This window comes from Rousettus aegyptiacus, unplaced genomic scaffold (assembly GCF_014176215.1).
Source record: "Rousettus aegyptiacus isolate mRouAeg1 unplaced genomic scaffold, mRouAeg1.p scaffold_m13_p_1, whole genome shotgun sequence".
NCBI classification, from domain to species: domain Eukaryota; kingdom Metazoa; phylum Chordata; class Mammalia; order Chiroptera; family Pteropodidae; genus Rousettus; species Rousettus aegyptiacus.
In genome coordinates this window covers 184,406,813-184,423,519 of record NW_023416284.1, presented here as the reverse complement: position 1 = coordinate 184,423,519, position 16,707 = coordinate 184,406,813, and the positions used below count along the sequence as shown (strand labels likewise).

Below are 16,707 nucleotides of genomic sequence, written 5' to 3'. Positions count from 1 at the left end.
CGAGGCGGAGCTGAGGCGGTGATGCTGGCGCTGGGGGCGGCTGCAGACGCAGACGAAGCTTCCACTGATCACCGCTCGCCTCCTGCTGTGCAGCCCGGCTCCCAACAGGCCACAGACCAACCGGTGCCAGTCCACGGCCCGGGGATCGGGGACCCCTGTTCTAGGGGACCTGAGGATGGGGGAGCGCTGGTCCTCTCCTTGTACGAAGATGGGGAGCTGTGCTGCTGCTCCCCAGGACTCGGCGGCGGGAGGGACAGGTGCTACCCCCCGTCCCCGGCCATCAAACACTGCCTGGCGGCACGAGGAGCTGGTGCGACAGCCGTTGTGGGAAGCGGCCGGCCGTGTGTGCGAGATGGAGTTCCCTGTGTCTGTAAGCACTGTCCAGGATCCCCTGGAGAGCTGTGCTGCGGCGTTTCTGTGAAGTCCAACACCCCCTGGGGACAGCCAGGTGACAGGCCACATTCCATCTGCGCCGGGGATGCAGAATTGCCCTAGTACACTAATCAATCATCTTTAAGTTAATTTTCTGTTTTATAACATGTTTTTGTTCTTAATATAAAATTAGTTATCGGGTAGGTTCATATCAGAAATTTTAAATGTTTTCCTTCTTTTCACCAATTTATTGCCTGGTATGTGGAAGTCACTGCCCCGGGGTGCAGAAAAGTCACCAAAGTTAGGCTCCTCCCTAAACCCACTGCTCCAAGCCGACTGTATGATTTGGGGGCACATTCATTCTTGCTGAATTTTACACCTATGTAGGAATTTTGTTGTAATTTTAAACATAGAAATTGTATCCTAAAAAAAACTATGGTAGTATGAGTGCGTTCCCATGGCATCAAACACCGTTATAAACGAAGAGCATTTTTATGTAACGGTCAGCAGTGTGTCTGTAATTTGCTTAAACCATGGAGAGCGTTTCGGGTCCCTTTTCCCTGACGTTTCCCACTGCGCGAGAGCAGGTGGCGTCTTCGCCCTTCCCCGTTCGTCCCCGCCTCTGACGACCTCCAGAGCCCCGAGCGGGGTCGGCTTCGGGACTGTGGCTCCGGCTCGGAGGAGCCGCACTGCTTTCCGGGGCGAGCGTCTGCCCCGGGCCAGAGCCGGCACCTCCGGCAGGTGAGCGCGGCGCTCGGCTCGGCACGGCTGCCTGCCTTTATGTGCAGCCTCCTGGCCGACGCGATCGATCTTTTTAAAGCTGCCTCGCCCGTGTGATTTTGTCTCTGCGCTAACTGGTGGGACGACTGTGAAAACGCGTTTCTTGGGTGTCTGGTGTCCTCGCTCCGTCGGTGGGGCGCCGGGCCCCGCGCGACCTCCGCTCTGGTTCCAAAGAGCCGCCTGGGGGTCACCGGCCTCCAGTGCCGCCGGCGAGACTTCACAGCCCACAGCTTTGCCTGGCTTCGTGCTCTGTCCTGCTTTGCCGTCGCTTCTGGCCTGGCCCTGGGGCCCGCGCTTCCCGTCGTCACCGGCTGGGCTCAGGCGGCGCCCCATCTGCCCGTCTGAGTTTAACAGCTGGCAGTGGGTCGGCAGCGCAGTTATTAGCAGGGGGAGGTCGCGGAGCCAGGGGCCCTGGGCAGGGCCAGGGAGCCACGTCCTCACTGTCGGTGGGGCACCTGTGGGGCGCCTGCAGGCTCCGGCACCCGAGCTCCCCTCCCCCTCCCCACAGGGTGCACACTGGCCTCCGGAACTGTCAGAAACTCACGACAGGAGGCCGGTTTTCTTTTTAAAATATGCCAGTTACTCCCCACCACAGACGTTAGCTGAGCCCCTGGGGGCGCCCGACATCCGGCCTGTAGCAGCGCCCGCAGCAGTGGGGTGCGCCCGTGGGCCCCCAGGGTCCCTCCCGCTGGCCCAGGACCAGCCACTCTGTCCGAAGGAGCGTGTTTCTCGTGGGCATCGTCCCGCGTCGGGGTTTAAGTGCATGAGCGTGAGTCGGTGGCCGAGGCGCGTGATGCCGACAGCACCGCGAGCCGGTCCGGTTCAGCGGCATTGTGTCACGTGCTCACCTGCAGGTGCCGATGGAACCGTTCAGATTGTGAGCCGCTGGCGAGGCCTGCTGGGTCGCGCGCCCTAGCCAGACGACAGAATTAACCGAGCGGCTGCGGCTGACCCCAGGACCCAGCCGGCACCGGAGTTCAGGACTTGGTGTGGACGCGGGTGCGTGGGAAACGGTGGCGATCGTTTTCGGCGGTTCGGAGCAGCGTCCCCAGCGGACAGGGCTTTCTCGCGAGTTGGCGGCCCGTCTTCTCTCGTGTGGGGAATGCGTTGGCAGCCGCCGCCGGGGCCTCGGAAGTGGCGCGGGGTTTCTGCAGCACTCGCCTCCGTCAGGGATGCAGTGCGCGGCCACGACGCGCAGCAGGTACCGGGGGTGTTGGATGCGGCCGAAGCATTTTGGCAAGATCCCAGGCTGAGACAGACTTTTAAAACGTTTGTGGTTTCTTCGAATGTAAGAATTACACGCAGTGCAAACGCTGACAAGAGCGTGGGCAGCCCCGAGCCCACGTCTCAGGCCGCCAGGGGGACTGGCCGCCGTCACGTGCGCATGGCCCTGCCCCGTGCGGCTTTGCACGCGGCCGCTTTGAGCCAGGCGTCCCGTGAAATGCCAAGCGTGAGGGTGTGACATGCTGCAAACCGCCCGCGCCCTGTGCACACGCTTCTGCACAGACACCCACGGGGTGACACTGCGTGCCGGGCCCGTGGCTCGGCAGGAGGGGGCCAGGCCCAGGACAGCTGTTCGCACAAGGGGCCAGGCCGATGGGAGGGTCAGCGGGTGACGAGCTTGACACCCGGCAAGCAGCCTGCGGAGGGCACCGCGGGTCACGGGAACCGGGGCGTCAGGAGAGGGGGCCGGCTCCGCTGCCCGGCCTCCGTGCTGGGGACCAGCAGCCGGATGCCGTGGGCTGCGCTGTGTGAGCCTGAAAAGTCGGTTTGTCCCCTCGCTCGAAACACTCCCTCCGTGCCGGGCCCTGGGGAAGTCTGGGGTCTGTGGCTCGCCTTGGCCACCACTGACGCGTGCCTGGGTGTCAGCCGTTAGCCAAACGCCACTGGAGTCGGTCGCTTCGGGGCTGCTGACCGGGCTCTGGCAGCCCTGCCAGGGTCGAGGGCAGTGGGGTGGGGCAGGCTGGTGGCGGCGTTCGAAAACGTACAGCCATGTCTGAGTTTTTTTCTTAGCAGAATGTTTCATAATCTTTTTAAATGTCAGCTTAGTTGGTTTTAAAAAAGAAAGGGGGACAGTTATTTTGCTGACTTCTTTAAATGGGGTTTTTATCTAAAAGTTTCATCTTTTCAACAGTTTTGGAAATTGGTAGAAGACTTTCTACACATTACCACTAAAATTGTTTAAACTTAGTTCTGAAGCTCACGACCGATGGTCTCCTGTCTGGACGCAGTGAGAATCACGCGACAGGGCCGGCCACGTGCCCTGCGCGTCCTGGAAGGGGTCACCGGGCTGGCCCTGGCCATCTTCTCTATGGGCCTCTGGGGCAACCCACATTTAGCTGGCAACCGGAAAAGTAGCTGGGACCAGAGTGTCGACAGAGAGTCCTCTCCCGCGGCCCAGGCACCGCGTTTATTGGGGCCCCGTGGAGCGCGCCACCCACTCGGGACCTTCCCTCAGCCACTAGAGGGTTATTATTCATCCAACACACTCGTTACAAAAGTGGCTACAATTTATTTCACTTATTACTCATGACTGTTCCAGAAAAGGAATTTAAACCCTTCCTATTTATAGCTACAAAATTATTTAAGAGAAACAAATGTATCACACTTAACTCAGTTGCCTAATTAGCTGTAACAATCATCTTTACTTTCACTTTAAGCCAGTTTTTTTGTTTGCCAGTTTCTAGTAACTCACACCACCCACCCGCAAACAGCCCACCTCCCGGGAGAGGACCTGCCAACGCCCGGCTGCCTGCCAGGCTGGAAGCCCGCGTCGGCCTCCGTGTGCACACACGTGTTCATGTTTGCCGTCTGTGCCTGACTGGAAGTTCTGCGCGGATCTATACGACGGGTCTTGCATGTGGAGGATAAAAATTTTAATTGCTTCAGATATTGAGCCTTTTTTCCCATCAAATGATAGGTTGATTCTTTGCCTCCAGAAATAATATCTGAATTATTTAATGTTGGCTTCCACATTTTTGTTCTCTTGCAGTGAATTATTTGATCTTATTTACTTAATTAATTCAGTTAATTTTGCCTAAACTTTCCATTGTATTTCAGTGTAGCTGGACATGATAGCAGTGGCTGAATGTGGGACCCCCACATAGACAGATAGTGAGGTGACTTTATTGTTAAAATTTTCTTATGTAGAAGCCTGGGTCATCTTGGTCATTTTTATATTGCTATATAAAAAAAAAAATTAGAAAACAAAGGAAATAAAATTATTTATAGTCTTCTAATATTATCAACATTAATATCTCAGATTATTTCTTATCTTTCCTATAAATCTTTTAAATGTCGTGATAATCACGTATATAAAATTTATTTAGCGCCTTCTTTAATGTGAAACATTCTAGGCTCTTTCAGCATTGCCAAATAGACCTCAAAGTCACTAAGAAAATTCTATTTTGCTCTGAGTCACGGGAGGTTGCAAACGCACTCAGGGCACCGCCGCGCTGTCTGCTCAGGTTTCCCTCGGTGACATTTTACAAAACTATGCGACGGCATGAAACTAGGAGTTCGGCATTCGATGCAATCAGATTTCCCATTTCACATGGACTCCTTTGTGAGTGTGAGCGTGTGTGTGTGTGTGTGTGTGAGTGTGCGTGTGTGCACACACGTGCACCTAGTGCTGTGCAGCTTTATAATGTGTGCAGATTCGTGTCACCACGGTCAAGACCGAGTTGCTTCAGCACAGCGGCCTCCCCTGCTGGTCTTGTGGACGCGCACACACACCCAGCCCTCCCCTCCGCAGACACCAGTCGGGAGGGTCGCGCGGATGGAAGTGAGTCCGCGGAGCCTCTCGAGACTGGCCGTCTTTGCTCAGGGTTCTCCGTGGAGAGTCAGCGCAGTCGTGTGTGTCGGGGTTGGTCCCTTTCTGTTGCTGCGGGACAAGCTCTCAGTTTGTGCACCCCGCACCCGCTGGGGGTCCGGGCGGCTTCCGGTCAGGGTGACGCTGGTGAGCCGCAAGGTCCTCACTTCTCCGGGGTAAACGCCCCGGAATGCAGATGTGGCGGGCACGCAGCCGCGCACTGCGTTTGCTGAGAAGCTGCGGACCGTGTCCTGCCCAGCCCCGCGTGAGTCTCGCTCTCTGCACCGAGGCCAGCAGTCGAGGTTGTTGCTGTTTCCATTTAGTCATCGATGGGTGTGTAGTGACATTTAACTACAGTTTTACATTTCTCTAATGGCTAATGATGTTGACTGTATCTTCATGTGCTTATTTACCATCTATATGTCTTTTTTTGTGAAAAATGACTCTTTCTCTTTTGCCCATTTTTAAATTCAGTTGCTTTATTTTACTATTAAAGTTTGAAAAATCTCTATATGTTATAGATACAAAACCTTTGTCGGCTAAGTGGTTTACAAATATTTCTTCTAGTCTATAGATTTTCTTTAATCTTCTTAGCAGAGCAAATGTTTAATTTATTCATCTATCTATCCGTTTGTTCTTTATACGGTGACATCGGTGACCGAGACCCGGGAGGGGTCATCCGCACACTTCTGCAGGAAGGCGTGTGTGTGTTCACACTGCGCGTTCACCGCCCACAGTCAGTTTCTTCCCGTCACCGCGTATCTGACCCCGCTGCCCCGTCTGCCTGCCCCTCCCTCCGCCCCTGCTGACCACTAGTGTATGGTCCATGTCCGTGAGTACAGAGCAAACGTTTTAAAGTTTGATTAAGTTTAACTTTTTTTTTCCTTTTTTGGGTCACGCTCTTACTGTCATGTGTAAGAATTTTTTCCTGAGTCCGAGGTCCGGGATTTGTAGCGAGTGTCTTTTTTACCCCCGCCTTCGGCATCCGGGGCCCCCCGTCTGTGCCGTCCCGTGCCCCAGGGCAGCTGTTCTCAGGCCTGCCGCGTGGGTCGGGCGGCCCCGAGCGGGTCTGCTCCAGGGTCCCGTCCGTCCCGTCGGCCTGCGGTGCCTCTCGGGTGGCCGGAGCCACAGCGCGACACCCCCTGGGGCAGCGAGGCCTCCCGCCGGGCTGTTCCTCCTCAAAGCCGTTTCCGGCTCCCCGAGGTCTCTGCGTTTCCACACCCGCGGTGCAGCAAGCCCGTCCGCACCGCCAAGCGCCTCGCTCGCGTTCAGCCGGCACCGGCGCTCGGAGAGCTGCGCGCTCCCGCGGGGGCCTCCGCCGCCGGTCACGCGCGTCTCTGTGTTTGCGGGGCGCTTCCCTGGTCCCGCGGTGCCGTGCGGCGTTCCCAGCGCCCAGCCACCCTCTGTGCTGGCTCTTACCTGAGCGTTTCGTTTCCAACGCCTGCGTCAACTGGCGCTCGGCGGAGGTGTCGCTGTGCGGTCGATGCCTCGCGTTTGCTGGACGCCTGATGCACACCCGGACGTCGCGACCCCCGCCTGCCGCGCTCCGTGTCTTCGCGGTCCGGGAGAGGCGCCCTGGGTCAGAGCGCGTGAGCGCGCGGCCGTGGGCTTCTGTGTGGAACGAGGAGCACTTGGCGCCCAGCGCCCGCCCGGCCGCCCGGCTCGGCCGGCGGCTGTTCCAGTCCCGGCGCCGTTTCTGGCTGCAGAACAAGGACTCCGGCCCTTTGCCTCCGTTCCTGCCTTGTGGCTCATTGCTCTGTCTGTGACATAAAATTCTTTACGGGGCACCGTCCTCGGTCCCCTAATCATGGCCTCATCAAGCACGCTCGCCCTGGGCGAGGCAAGCTGCCATCCCCCCCGGGGCCTCTTATAGTCCTTTTGCAAACCACTCGCATTTGCTGAGAGGTTATCGCACCCTCATCTGCACCCTGCAGGTCACAAACCCTGAGCGGCCCCCCTCCCCCGCTGCTGGGGAGGGGGCCTTCGGGTCTCTCCTTTCAGAGGAAGGGCTGTGACACACGCCTGCCGGGCGGGGCGCTTCCATGGCGATCGCTGTGTGTCTGTTGGACCATTAAACAATCTCGCTTAAACGGATTTTTCTTCACAGACCCAAATTACCTTTCCCTGCGTAGGTGTCACCCCGGGTGCTCAGCCCGTAGGTGTCACCCCAGGTGCTCAGCCAGTGTGTCTAGTGCACGCCCGTCTCTCTGCCCTCCAGGGAGCGGAATGGGTCCCACTGGTCCGTCCTCCCATCCTCTGATGGGCGTGTGAAGGACCGCATTCAGACAGCCCCTGGCTTCGCCCAAGAGCGTGGCGATCGCCCTCGAGTCCCTCTTGGGTCTGGTTCGCCAGCTGGTGCTGGAGCGTCCGCACATTGTCACCGTGTGCCCTGCACGCTCCCAGACCTCCCGGGTGTGGCCGGAAAAGCGACAGCCCGCCCAGACTTCGAATTTCCGCATCGTCTCGGAGAACAGTCTCTTCCATTTGCAGGTTCAAACTGCAGACCGTTCGGGCCCCCGGCCACACAGCTGAAGCTTCTGTGACGACGCCATAGACCCGCCTTCCGCCTCCAGTTACGCAGCTCTGCGCGCGTCCGCCACGCGGCCGCTCAGCCCGTTCCCGACGCGGGTGGCGGGCGCTGCGCGCGGGAGGCCGGGCGTCCGTGGGCGGGTGTCACGGGCTCCACGCGGCGCAGCCCAGTGCAAGCGCCTGTCGGTCCAGCGTTTCCTCGCTCCGCGTCATCGGAAACCTCTCCGGTATCCCCAGCTCCTGCTGACAGATGTGTTTACCAAACTGTCGATTTTAAAGAAAAAAAAACTGATATATCAAGTTAGAAATAAGTAAATAATTAAGTCTTGGAGAAGATGACATTCAGACAAACGAAATTTTCCCTTTTCTGGAAAAAAAACCAGGCAGCTTGTGCCCGTGATCTCGCGGGCGTGGGTGTGGTCTCCTTGACTTACTGACCCCTCGGGTCGTCATTGGAACCTCAAAGCCTGTGAGGACCTTTCCCCACACCTGGGTGCACCCTCTCGTGCGCACTGTGCACCCCTGAGTGAGGAAGGGAGAGTGGGGTGTGGCCGCCATCTGTGTGTGCCCCCCACCCCGGGGTGCGGCCGACCGTCACCACGCCAGCTCTCGCCCGGCAGTGTTCTTCACGTCCTGCTCAGGAACGAGGGTCTCCTGAGCCCCTCCACCCCAGGACCGCCTAGTGACAGCGTGTGGTCCTCAGTGCTGGAGCTTGACCTGCGAGCCATGGACACCCAGCCGGCACCCGCCTGGGGGACCTCTCCTCCCGCGAGGACCTTCGGGCACCCACTCCGCTTCCCATGGTTGCTGCGGGGACTGCCCGGTGGCTCCTGTCTCCCCTGAACGTCCCCGAACGTGCCCTAGGCCAGGCATGGCGAGCCTTCTTGCTGAAAACAGCAAAAGTTCTGGAGAAATATCCTGTTTAAAGCATATAAATGAATGAGGGTTGGGAAGTTCGCAGGGGACTCCCAGAAGCCACCGTGGGTGACAGCAGGACCCCAGGGAAGTGGACGGCCAAGCCCACCTCCCCTAGGGGGCAGCTGACACAGCCCGTGAACTCGGGGCTGGTCAGCCCGCAGCCCCAGTGGAGCCTGACACCCTGCACAGGCCAGGCCGGGCCTCGGGAGGCACAGCGGGCCATGTCCCCTCCAGGTCCCCGTGATCGTCCTGGGGACTGCTTCCCACACGGGGGTCTGACTTCTGGGAGACCACGCCCCCCTGCTAGGGAGGTAAAGCCAGCACCCGCCCGGTCTTCATTTTAACAGTCACCACTTTTAATTTGCATTTACTTTTCATAAATATTGTCCTCTTAATGACATAGGAGCATCTAATTCCGAGCAGTGGAAGTTACCTGAGAGGGTGACCTTGGGCCAGAGAAGACTCAACAGCTGTGGCTGGCTCCCTCCGGCCATTTCTCGCCCGGCAGCCGGGGGAACAGTCCCAACTTCCTCCTGTCAGTCAGAACTCCAAACACCGGTCAACGGGGGTTCAAAATTCTTCGCCACAAACAATTTTGTCATACGTAAATGCCATTTGAGCAATTTATTTCTCCTGTTTTTATCCCTCACACGAGAACGTTTTTAGAACCTTCACTTGTGGAGCGAGCCGCTGGCCGTGGTACCGGTTTCTTCTGCCCCCATCAACCGTTCCCCGAGCTACTTGAAAAAATGCCGTTCACAGAAGTCATGCTGGAAACCAAACGTTCAGTCCTGTTTGTAGAGAGTTTAGGAACAGACTTTATTTTCTTAGAGGAATGGCTTCAAAATCCAGAGTTTTAGATAAGATGACCTGCCCCGTAAAAGGGAAAAAAGCATTTATTTTAAAACAAGACTCGAATAATATTTAATTCTAGTTGCCCTTCAGGGCAATAATCACAAAACAATCCAGAGACTGGGCCACCCCGTCGGGACCCGGCTGGAGCAGGTGTGCAGGACATGCTCCCGCCCGCCTCCCTGGGTGCGCTCTGCGGACGCCGCCCCCAGTCAGCACTGCCTTCCAGACCTTTCTCTCCCCCCATTTTTTTAAGTTCTTAGGAAAGAGAAGAACAAAGGTATCTTGAGACAAGCTCCAGCTGAAACCTCAGCACGAACGCAGAGCTCTGAAGTCCGAGATGTGACCCTCTCGGTTCCTTTTCCACAGTGGTTGAGATGCTTGGCCATTAAAGACTTTCTTCATTTAAATAGGAAATAGACTGCACCGTAACGGGGAGGCCTGGAGGCCCCTACACCATTCTCAGAGGCAGAGCTCGCTGTGTGCTTTGGGCCTCTGCTCTAAATACTTGACAGCAAAAATCTACACAAAACTTGAAGGGTCGAAAGGTCTGTGTCTGCACCTTGGATTTGAAATGTTAAGGTGATCACTCAGGAAGGCGGAATGCTGAAATGGAGCTGGGGGTGGGGGGACCGGGGAGAGAGGAGCCAGGATGTGGACCCCAACATTCTTGAGAAGGTGAGGAGTTAGATCAGAGGTTTACGCCCCAGGCACAGGCTGTCCTGGGGTTCTGGGGTGCAGAGCTGGGTGTGGCAGGGTCCTGCCAGGGCTGGGCGAGCCTGTGTGGGTGATGGGCTCACAGAGGCGGAGGTGGGCCCTCTGGGGTCCCAGCAGCCTGAGCGACCTATCGTCCCCATCCTGGGCCTCTGGCCCTCCAAAATGAGCAACGGAAGAACAGAAATGATGTGGACACCTTCAGCAAACACACCTGTGCTGTGAGGCGTGCTCAGAGAGGAGCCGGCAGGTGCAGAGTCTGTGCCCCTGTGCTCACCTGCCTCCTCGGCCACCTCCTGGACACCCCCCCCCCAAAGCTTTTGGGCCGAGTTGAATTTTACTTTTTATTCAGCACCATGACTGTTAATGTGTTCACGTTACCACAGTGAAGTCACAAATGTGATTGGTGAGTTATTACCTGTTTCATACTGTGGGCGTTGCGTTAACAGCTGCGTGGTGAAGTTATTTCAGGAGGAAATTGGGGTTCTGGGTGACTCAGGCTGCGCAGTGCCGTAGGTCTAGGGCGGCCATGGCCCCGTGCCAAGACGCGCTTCTAACAGACCGGGCACATTCGTTCCTGTTTGGGTAACAGCCTTCCGTTTCTGATAAGTCAGTGGAAGGGAAACGTTTCTGTGGGGACTTGGAGAACGTTCTTGTACTTCAGCTTTCCACCTCATGTTCTGAGTGGGGAGCCAGAGCCCGCAGCAGCCATGCTGCATAGGGTCACACGGTGCCCACGGCGAGCCTAAGGTGCCCGGCTCCTCTTTCCCGATTGGGAATGGAGAGAGCAAGAGGGGCCCGCGTCTCGCAGGCCACAGGCCACCGAGCGCGTCCGGTGCCACCTCCACCGGGCGGGGACCTCGACAGGGCACCCCACCGCTGGCCTGGCCCGCGCCCTGCCCACGCGTGCGGAGCAGCCACGGGCGGCGTCTCCTCACCGAGCTCGGGCGGGCCATGGACGACCCGGAGAATCCACCTCGGCAACTCGTTCTCACAAGTACAAAACCAGTGTTTTTACCAAAAATGCTGTTGCGAGCAGGAAAAGTGCCAGGGCAGGCGCAGGCGCATCCAGGCCGCGTCTGTGCCCTTCCCCAGGGCCAGTGGCCTGAGGGGGACCGTCCTCGTACCTGTCGGGGACCCCAGGGCGGCTTGACGGCGCAGGGGCAGAGGGAGGTCCTCCGCCTCCAGGCCAGGCTACTGAGTGGCCTGGCGACACGGGGTCAGCGCCGTGGTGGGCGGGGCAGTGCTATGGTGGGCGGGGCAGCGATGTGGTGGGTGGGGCAGTGCTGCGGTGGGCGGGGCAGTGCCGTGGCCACGCCCCATCCCCCCCCCCCCCCCGAGGCGCCCGCCCATGTGGCTCTTGCTGGGCGGGAGCCGCGGGCCCTGCGGTGCGGGCTGACCAGTGCACTTTGGGACGGCCCCGTTACTCCCCTTCTGTGCCAATGACGCCCCCGTCGCGGTCCGTCGGTGGTGAGCACGCACGCGCCCAGGCCGCTGGCCGGCTGAGTGCGCTTTCTCCGCTTCAGGGCGTCTGATGTCGGTTACGTGGAGATGAAACCCGTACCCTTTTAGAGACCGCTGTAGTGCACATTATCGCTGTTATGATTTCCCTTGAAAATACTTGGTCTGAGCTTGAAATAAAGGGAGGACATGTGGCTTCACAGTAGCCCTTGGCCAAAAACCCAAGTCCTCTAGTCGTGTGACCTCAATCGGGCGAAAGCTCCACCTCAGTATTTTTAAGGAAGAAAGGGAACAATGCATGGAGGGTCCTGAGCGCCCAGAGCGCAGTGTGCGCGCAGTCCCTGGCAGCTATTTTTAGCTATTTTCAGAGCTTTTCGGCTGGCCGGTTCCATGCGTCTCAGTAGCCAGCCCAGGGCCGGAAGCGTATGTAACTGGGGACGAAGTCAGTGGGAACTCAGAGCCACACAGAGCTCAGTTCAAGGACACCAGGCTCCTGTCAGGAAAAGCTCCAGCTCTCCGAGTCCCCAGGTCCCTGTTGCTGGCCCTCGGGTGACAGCTCGGTCCTTCACCGAGTGATATTATGCATCTTTGGGGACAAGAAGTTCTCTGATGGGAGTGTCTAGTGATTTCTATCAGTGTTTTGATCTAAAGATCAAGGGACCTTTTTCTTCCTGGGAAATCCTGCTTCTGGATGGGCAGAAAATCTTTGCTTCTTCTGAACCGGCATCTCTCAGATGGCAGTGGGACGGTCTTTGTTTTAGCCGAGGCGAACATTTCAGGGGCGGCTCGCATAAGGAGATAGAAATAGGGATTTCGTGGACTTTCCCATGCGTGGGACCCGTCGGTGACCTTTTGAGCATGGTCCTGTAGACACTGAAACGAATTCTCAGGACCGTTTTGTCCCATGGTTTCCATGTCCGTCCTTATCCAAACTTCTGTCCAAACTGTCGAGAAGCAGAGCAGATTTCACTGAGGGTCTCTTTACACTTCCCTGAGATATCGGTAAGACCGAGTGACAAGAAGCCACAGAGAAAAGCAGAGGCGGCCATTGGTCTGCAAATGGACTAATTAGCACAAATGACTAAGGTGATTGTGTGAAACTACATGGTATCATGACTTTTAAAGCCCAGTCCTGAAAACCCACACGTACCCAGCCTGTCCTGACCCCAGGGCAGGGTGACGAGAGACGCTCTCGATCTGCATGTTTATTGCCTGTCACTGCTCTCTCATAGGAAGAAGGCGTTGTCAAGGAGATTGACATCAGCCACCATGTGAAAGAAGGGTTCGAGAAGGCAGACCCCTCCCAGTTTGAACTGCTGAAGGTTTTAGGACAAGGATCCTACGGAAAGGTGAGTCCGTCTCTGAGTCCCTCCGAGGGAGTCGCGTTCCCCTGCAGCTGGCCACCCGCACCCCCAACCCCGGTCTCCAGACGAAAGTCCTCGAATGTCTGGTGACGGCAGAGGTGGCGGGGATGCCTCCTGAACACCAAGGAAGCGTGGCCCCGCGGCCGATGGGGTGACACCTGCAGGCGGCCCTCACTCCGCAGCGTCCAGGCCACCGAGCCACACGCGCGTCGGAACCGCGGCCTCGCGGGGCGTGGCCGGAGCTGTCGCCGCTGCTGTGCGAAGCGGGGCCGCTGTGCACGTGGGAGTGTCACACGCTCCCCTCTTCCAGCAGCTGCCCTGGGCTTCAGGGTGTCGCCCTGGCGAGTAGGTGGTTGAACGTGAGCCAGGGCATCCTCGACGGGCATTTTTTTCAAAGAAACCAAAAAATATAAGAGAACAAGAAAGAAGGGCAAAACGGCCTTCGGGGTGGTCACGGAGGAGGCAGGAAGCGGGGAACAGCAGCCGCCCCCCTGCCCCTCCGCGAGGCTTGCAGGGTTACCTCGCCCCTTAAGCCTCAGGTTCCCCGTCTGCAGAGTGGGGCGATGCGATCACCGGGGGTGCACACGGCACGGACCCCTCCCGCCAGCCGCCTGAGCCGCATCTGCGCGCAGATCGTTCCTTTCCCTTCCTTTGCGCCTTCAAACCGCAGCAAAGGCCGCCGCCCCTGAGGAGACGAGCAGCAGCCCGCAGCCGGCGCTCTGCGTGAGCCGCATGCGCACATCGCCGCGCACATCACCGCGCACATCGCCGGGGGCCATGGGCGCCGCGCGCGCTGGGATAAGTGGGTTGTCCAGCGCAGCGCTGGCCTCTCCGCCCTCGGCGAGTGCTGGGGACGCGGACCTTGCCCCGCGATTCCCAGAACGTCGGATCAGCGCCTGGGGCATAAGCGGGACGGAGTCCGGCTCTGCGCAGTGGCCGTTACGGGGGACGGGGTGGGGGGCCTCAGGGTGGGGGTCCCCGGACGCGCGCCCGATCTCACCATGCCCCCGAGACCTGGCTGCCAACGTGAGCGCTGGCCACCATCCACGCCACGTAGGGCCACTAGCACGTGAGCGACGTCCCGTACGATCCACAGCCCGCGACAACGTGGCCGTTGGCAAAGTGCGCCTTTCGGCGTTCCCGCGCGGCGGAGTGGCCTCTCTCTTCTTCTCGCCCACAGCGCCGTGTGGCAGGGAGCGTGTTCACGCTAACGTCTGCACGAACTCACTAGATGACGCATACGAAATCGCCAGAATTCAACATTTTGTGGCTTACAAAATTGGCCGTTTCATGCGGTTTCTCGGGTCTTTCTGGAAGCGCGGGCTTCGGTCCTGCACAGCGCACAGAGCCGTCGCTGGAGGCCCAGGCGCGGAGGGCGCGTCCGCCGGGCGTCAGACATGCCGGGGAGGGGACAGGCGCACGGTCCCTTCTCTGGGAGACACGGCGGGGAGGCAGAGGCCGGCACAGGGGCGTCCCCTCCCTCCCGTGCGAGACGTAGCCGCGTGTGTCCTGTCGCCAGCCGGGCCAGCCGGGCTCCACGGGGTCCCCCGGGCCTGCCTCACGGACGGGGCGCAGGGGGGCGCTGGCCCATCGCAGCGGACGAGTCGCCCCGCGGGACTCTGCACAGCGATGCCGCCCCCGCGTCACGGTGCCTGGTGACCGCAGAGCTGGGGCGGGGCTTTCTGAGCTCTGTGGAAACAGACCGAGGCCGTGGTGCTGGACGCCGAGGGGGAGGAGGCCACTTCCGAGTCCCTCCAAATTTCACATTTTGAATTTCAGTTTTGCTTTAAAGAACATTCTTTGGAAGACGGCAGGTGACGACGGCATTGGCAGCATCCCCCTGGGGCCACCGTCTTCATGGTGGCCCCGCCATGCCCCTTCCTGGCCGCCGTGGTGGGAGGAGTAAGGCGGGGGAGGTCAGGACCACAGCGAGAGGTCACAGCAGGGCCGGCGCAGCGGCCGCGAGGTCTGACCCCCACCGCCACCCAACTCGGCCAGTGACGGGAGGGACGGTCCGGGCCTGGGGACGGGTGCGGGAAGGGGGGAGGGGTCGTTGCTCTGCAGCCCGCCCCTCGGCCCGGGGCATTGTGGAGCCCGCGTCGGGCACCGGCAGCCACCGTGACGACACAGAGCGCGTGAGACTGGGTCTCTGCCACCTGCGGCTGCCTGCGCCTGTCCCCAGACTGCTCCCAGCGGGCACCAGCTTCCCCTGCCCCGGCTGCAGGAGTCGTCACCAGCTGCTCCCCTCGGCCTCTGCCGTCTGCTGTGCGGCCACGAGATCGTCCCTGTCACAGACGCGACACTAACCCCCGAGGACTCAGCCCTGGAGCAGGGACGGCCGAGGCCGGCAGCCCAGCGTCCACTACGGACCACACTCGCGTGCGCTCTCCCAGGGCTCCATCCCCAGAGCGTGGGCAGCCGGGAGCCAGCGCCTGGCCAGTTTCCGGCACAGTGCCGATGGCCGTGGCTCTTCCTGACCTGTTCAAAGCGCCGCCATGGCGGTTCTGGGGAGCCCGGGGGCCGTGGTGCCGGGGACAAGAGACACGGCCTCATCCCCAAGCCGAGAGCAAGTTAAATGCTGAATCCAGAGTGTGACGAAACGCTTTAGAAAATGCGGCCGCGTTTGTCCAGTGGCTCTCTGCAGTGTCACCTGAAAAGCGTCCCAGGAAGTGTTAACATCGCTGAGTCTGGAGGGCCGTCTAGAAATACGGCTGCTGGCACACGTGATCCGCTCAGGGCCAGTGTCGGAGGAAGGGAGCCGAAGTGACGGAAGCTGCTGGCTCGGGGCTCAGAGCGGCTCCGTGGCCGGCGGCGACGTGGGGTGGCCTCCACGTGGGCCACTGGGGTGGTCGCAGCCAGCCAGGTGCGCCCTCAAAGCCCGTGTGTGCCGTCTGCGTTTCTACACAACTGGTCTTTCGCTTTTCATGTAACACGTTTCATGGAAAGTTAATGGCACCAAAAGCACATGCTGAGTCTTCATACAAACACGTAATGATGTCATCACAGGGCTGTGTACATTAGGCCAGCGGTCCCCAGCCTTTGTGGCACCAGGGGCCGGTGCTCCTAGGAGCATCTGACGCCCGAGGACCAGAGACAGAGCTGAGGCGGTGATGCTGGCGCTGGGGGCGGCTGCAGACACAGGCGAAGCTTCGCTCACTTGCCCGCCGCTCACCTCCTGCTCCGCGGCCCGGGTCCAAGGACCGGTACCAGGGGTGGGGGACCCCCGAATTAGGTGGAACTTTCCCTGCAGCGTGTATTTGCTGGAATTTCCCTAAACTTCCTGGGTGCCCCTGTCACATCAGGTAGGGGAAGCACAGTGAGTCGCGTTGAGCTCAGGTGCTCTGTGTTCTCTCCATAAGGTGTTCCTGGTGCGGAAGGTCAAGGGGTCGGACGCACGACAGCTCTACGCAATGAAAGTCCTGAAGAAAGCGACCTTGAAAGGTGAGGGCTTCGCACAGGGGGCGGGCCACACGTGAGGCATGTGAGGGCGGCATGCACTGGCCCGGGCCGCGCCCACGCGCCCGTCTGCCGCCCTGCGCCGGAAGGCGCCTCCACAGGGCCGGACACAACGCTCTGACGGTAAACACGTCCCCGCGAGCGCTCCCGGGCCTCACGGAGAAGAGCCACGTCATGCAAGGGACGTCCTTCCGCATGTGTTCACTGTCGCCGAGCGACGGGGAGCCTTTCCCTCTGGGTCGGGGGACACCTGTCGAGGCCGGAGGACTCGTGCTCAGGCCTTTGGGGCCACGAACTCAAAGACGTCCAGGCGGCACTGAGGTCTGAGGTCGCGCATCGTGACGTCCTCCACAAGTGCAGGCCGGGCCGGGCAAAGGCGATTCCGTTCGCACTCAGGTCACGTGCCGCCCGGCGGCAAACAAGGCGCGTGCTCCCCTCCACGTGTAACCA

General features: G+C 59.5%; 1 protein-coding gene across 3 annotated transcripts in view; it reads left to right on the top strand.

Annotated features, from left to right (window-relative positions):
* Positions 1–16,707, top strand: part of RPS6KA2 (ribosomal protein S6 kinase A2) — a 160,539-nt gene that overhangs the window by 95,009 nt on the left and 48,823 nt on the right. For all 3 annotated transcript variants that reach the window (XM_016128111.2, XM_016128110.2, XM_016128112.2), the window contains 2 exons: positions 12,670–12,786; positions 16,161–16,242. In XM_016128111.2, the coding sequence (XP_015983597.2) occupies positions 12,670–12,786; positions 16,161–16,242 (199 nt within the window). The remainder of the gene's footprint in view (positions 1–12,669; positions 12,787–16,160; positions 16,243–16,707) is intronic.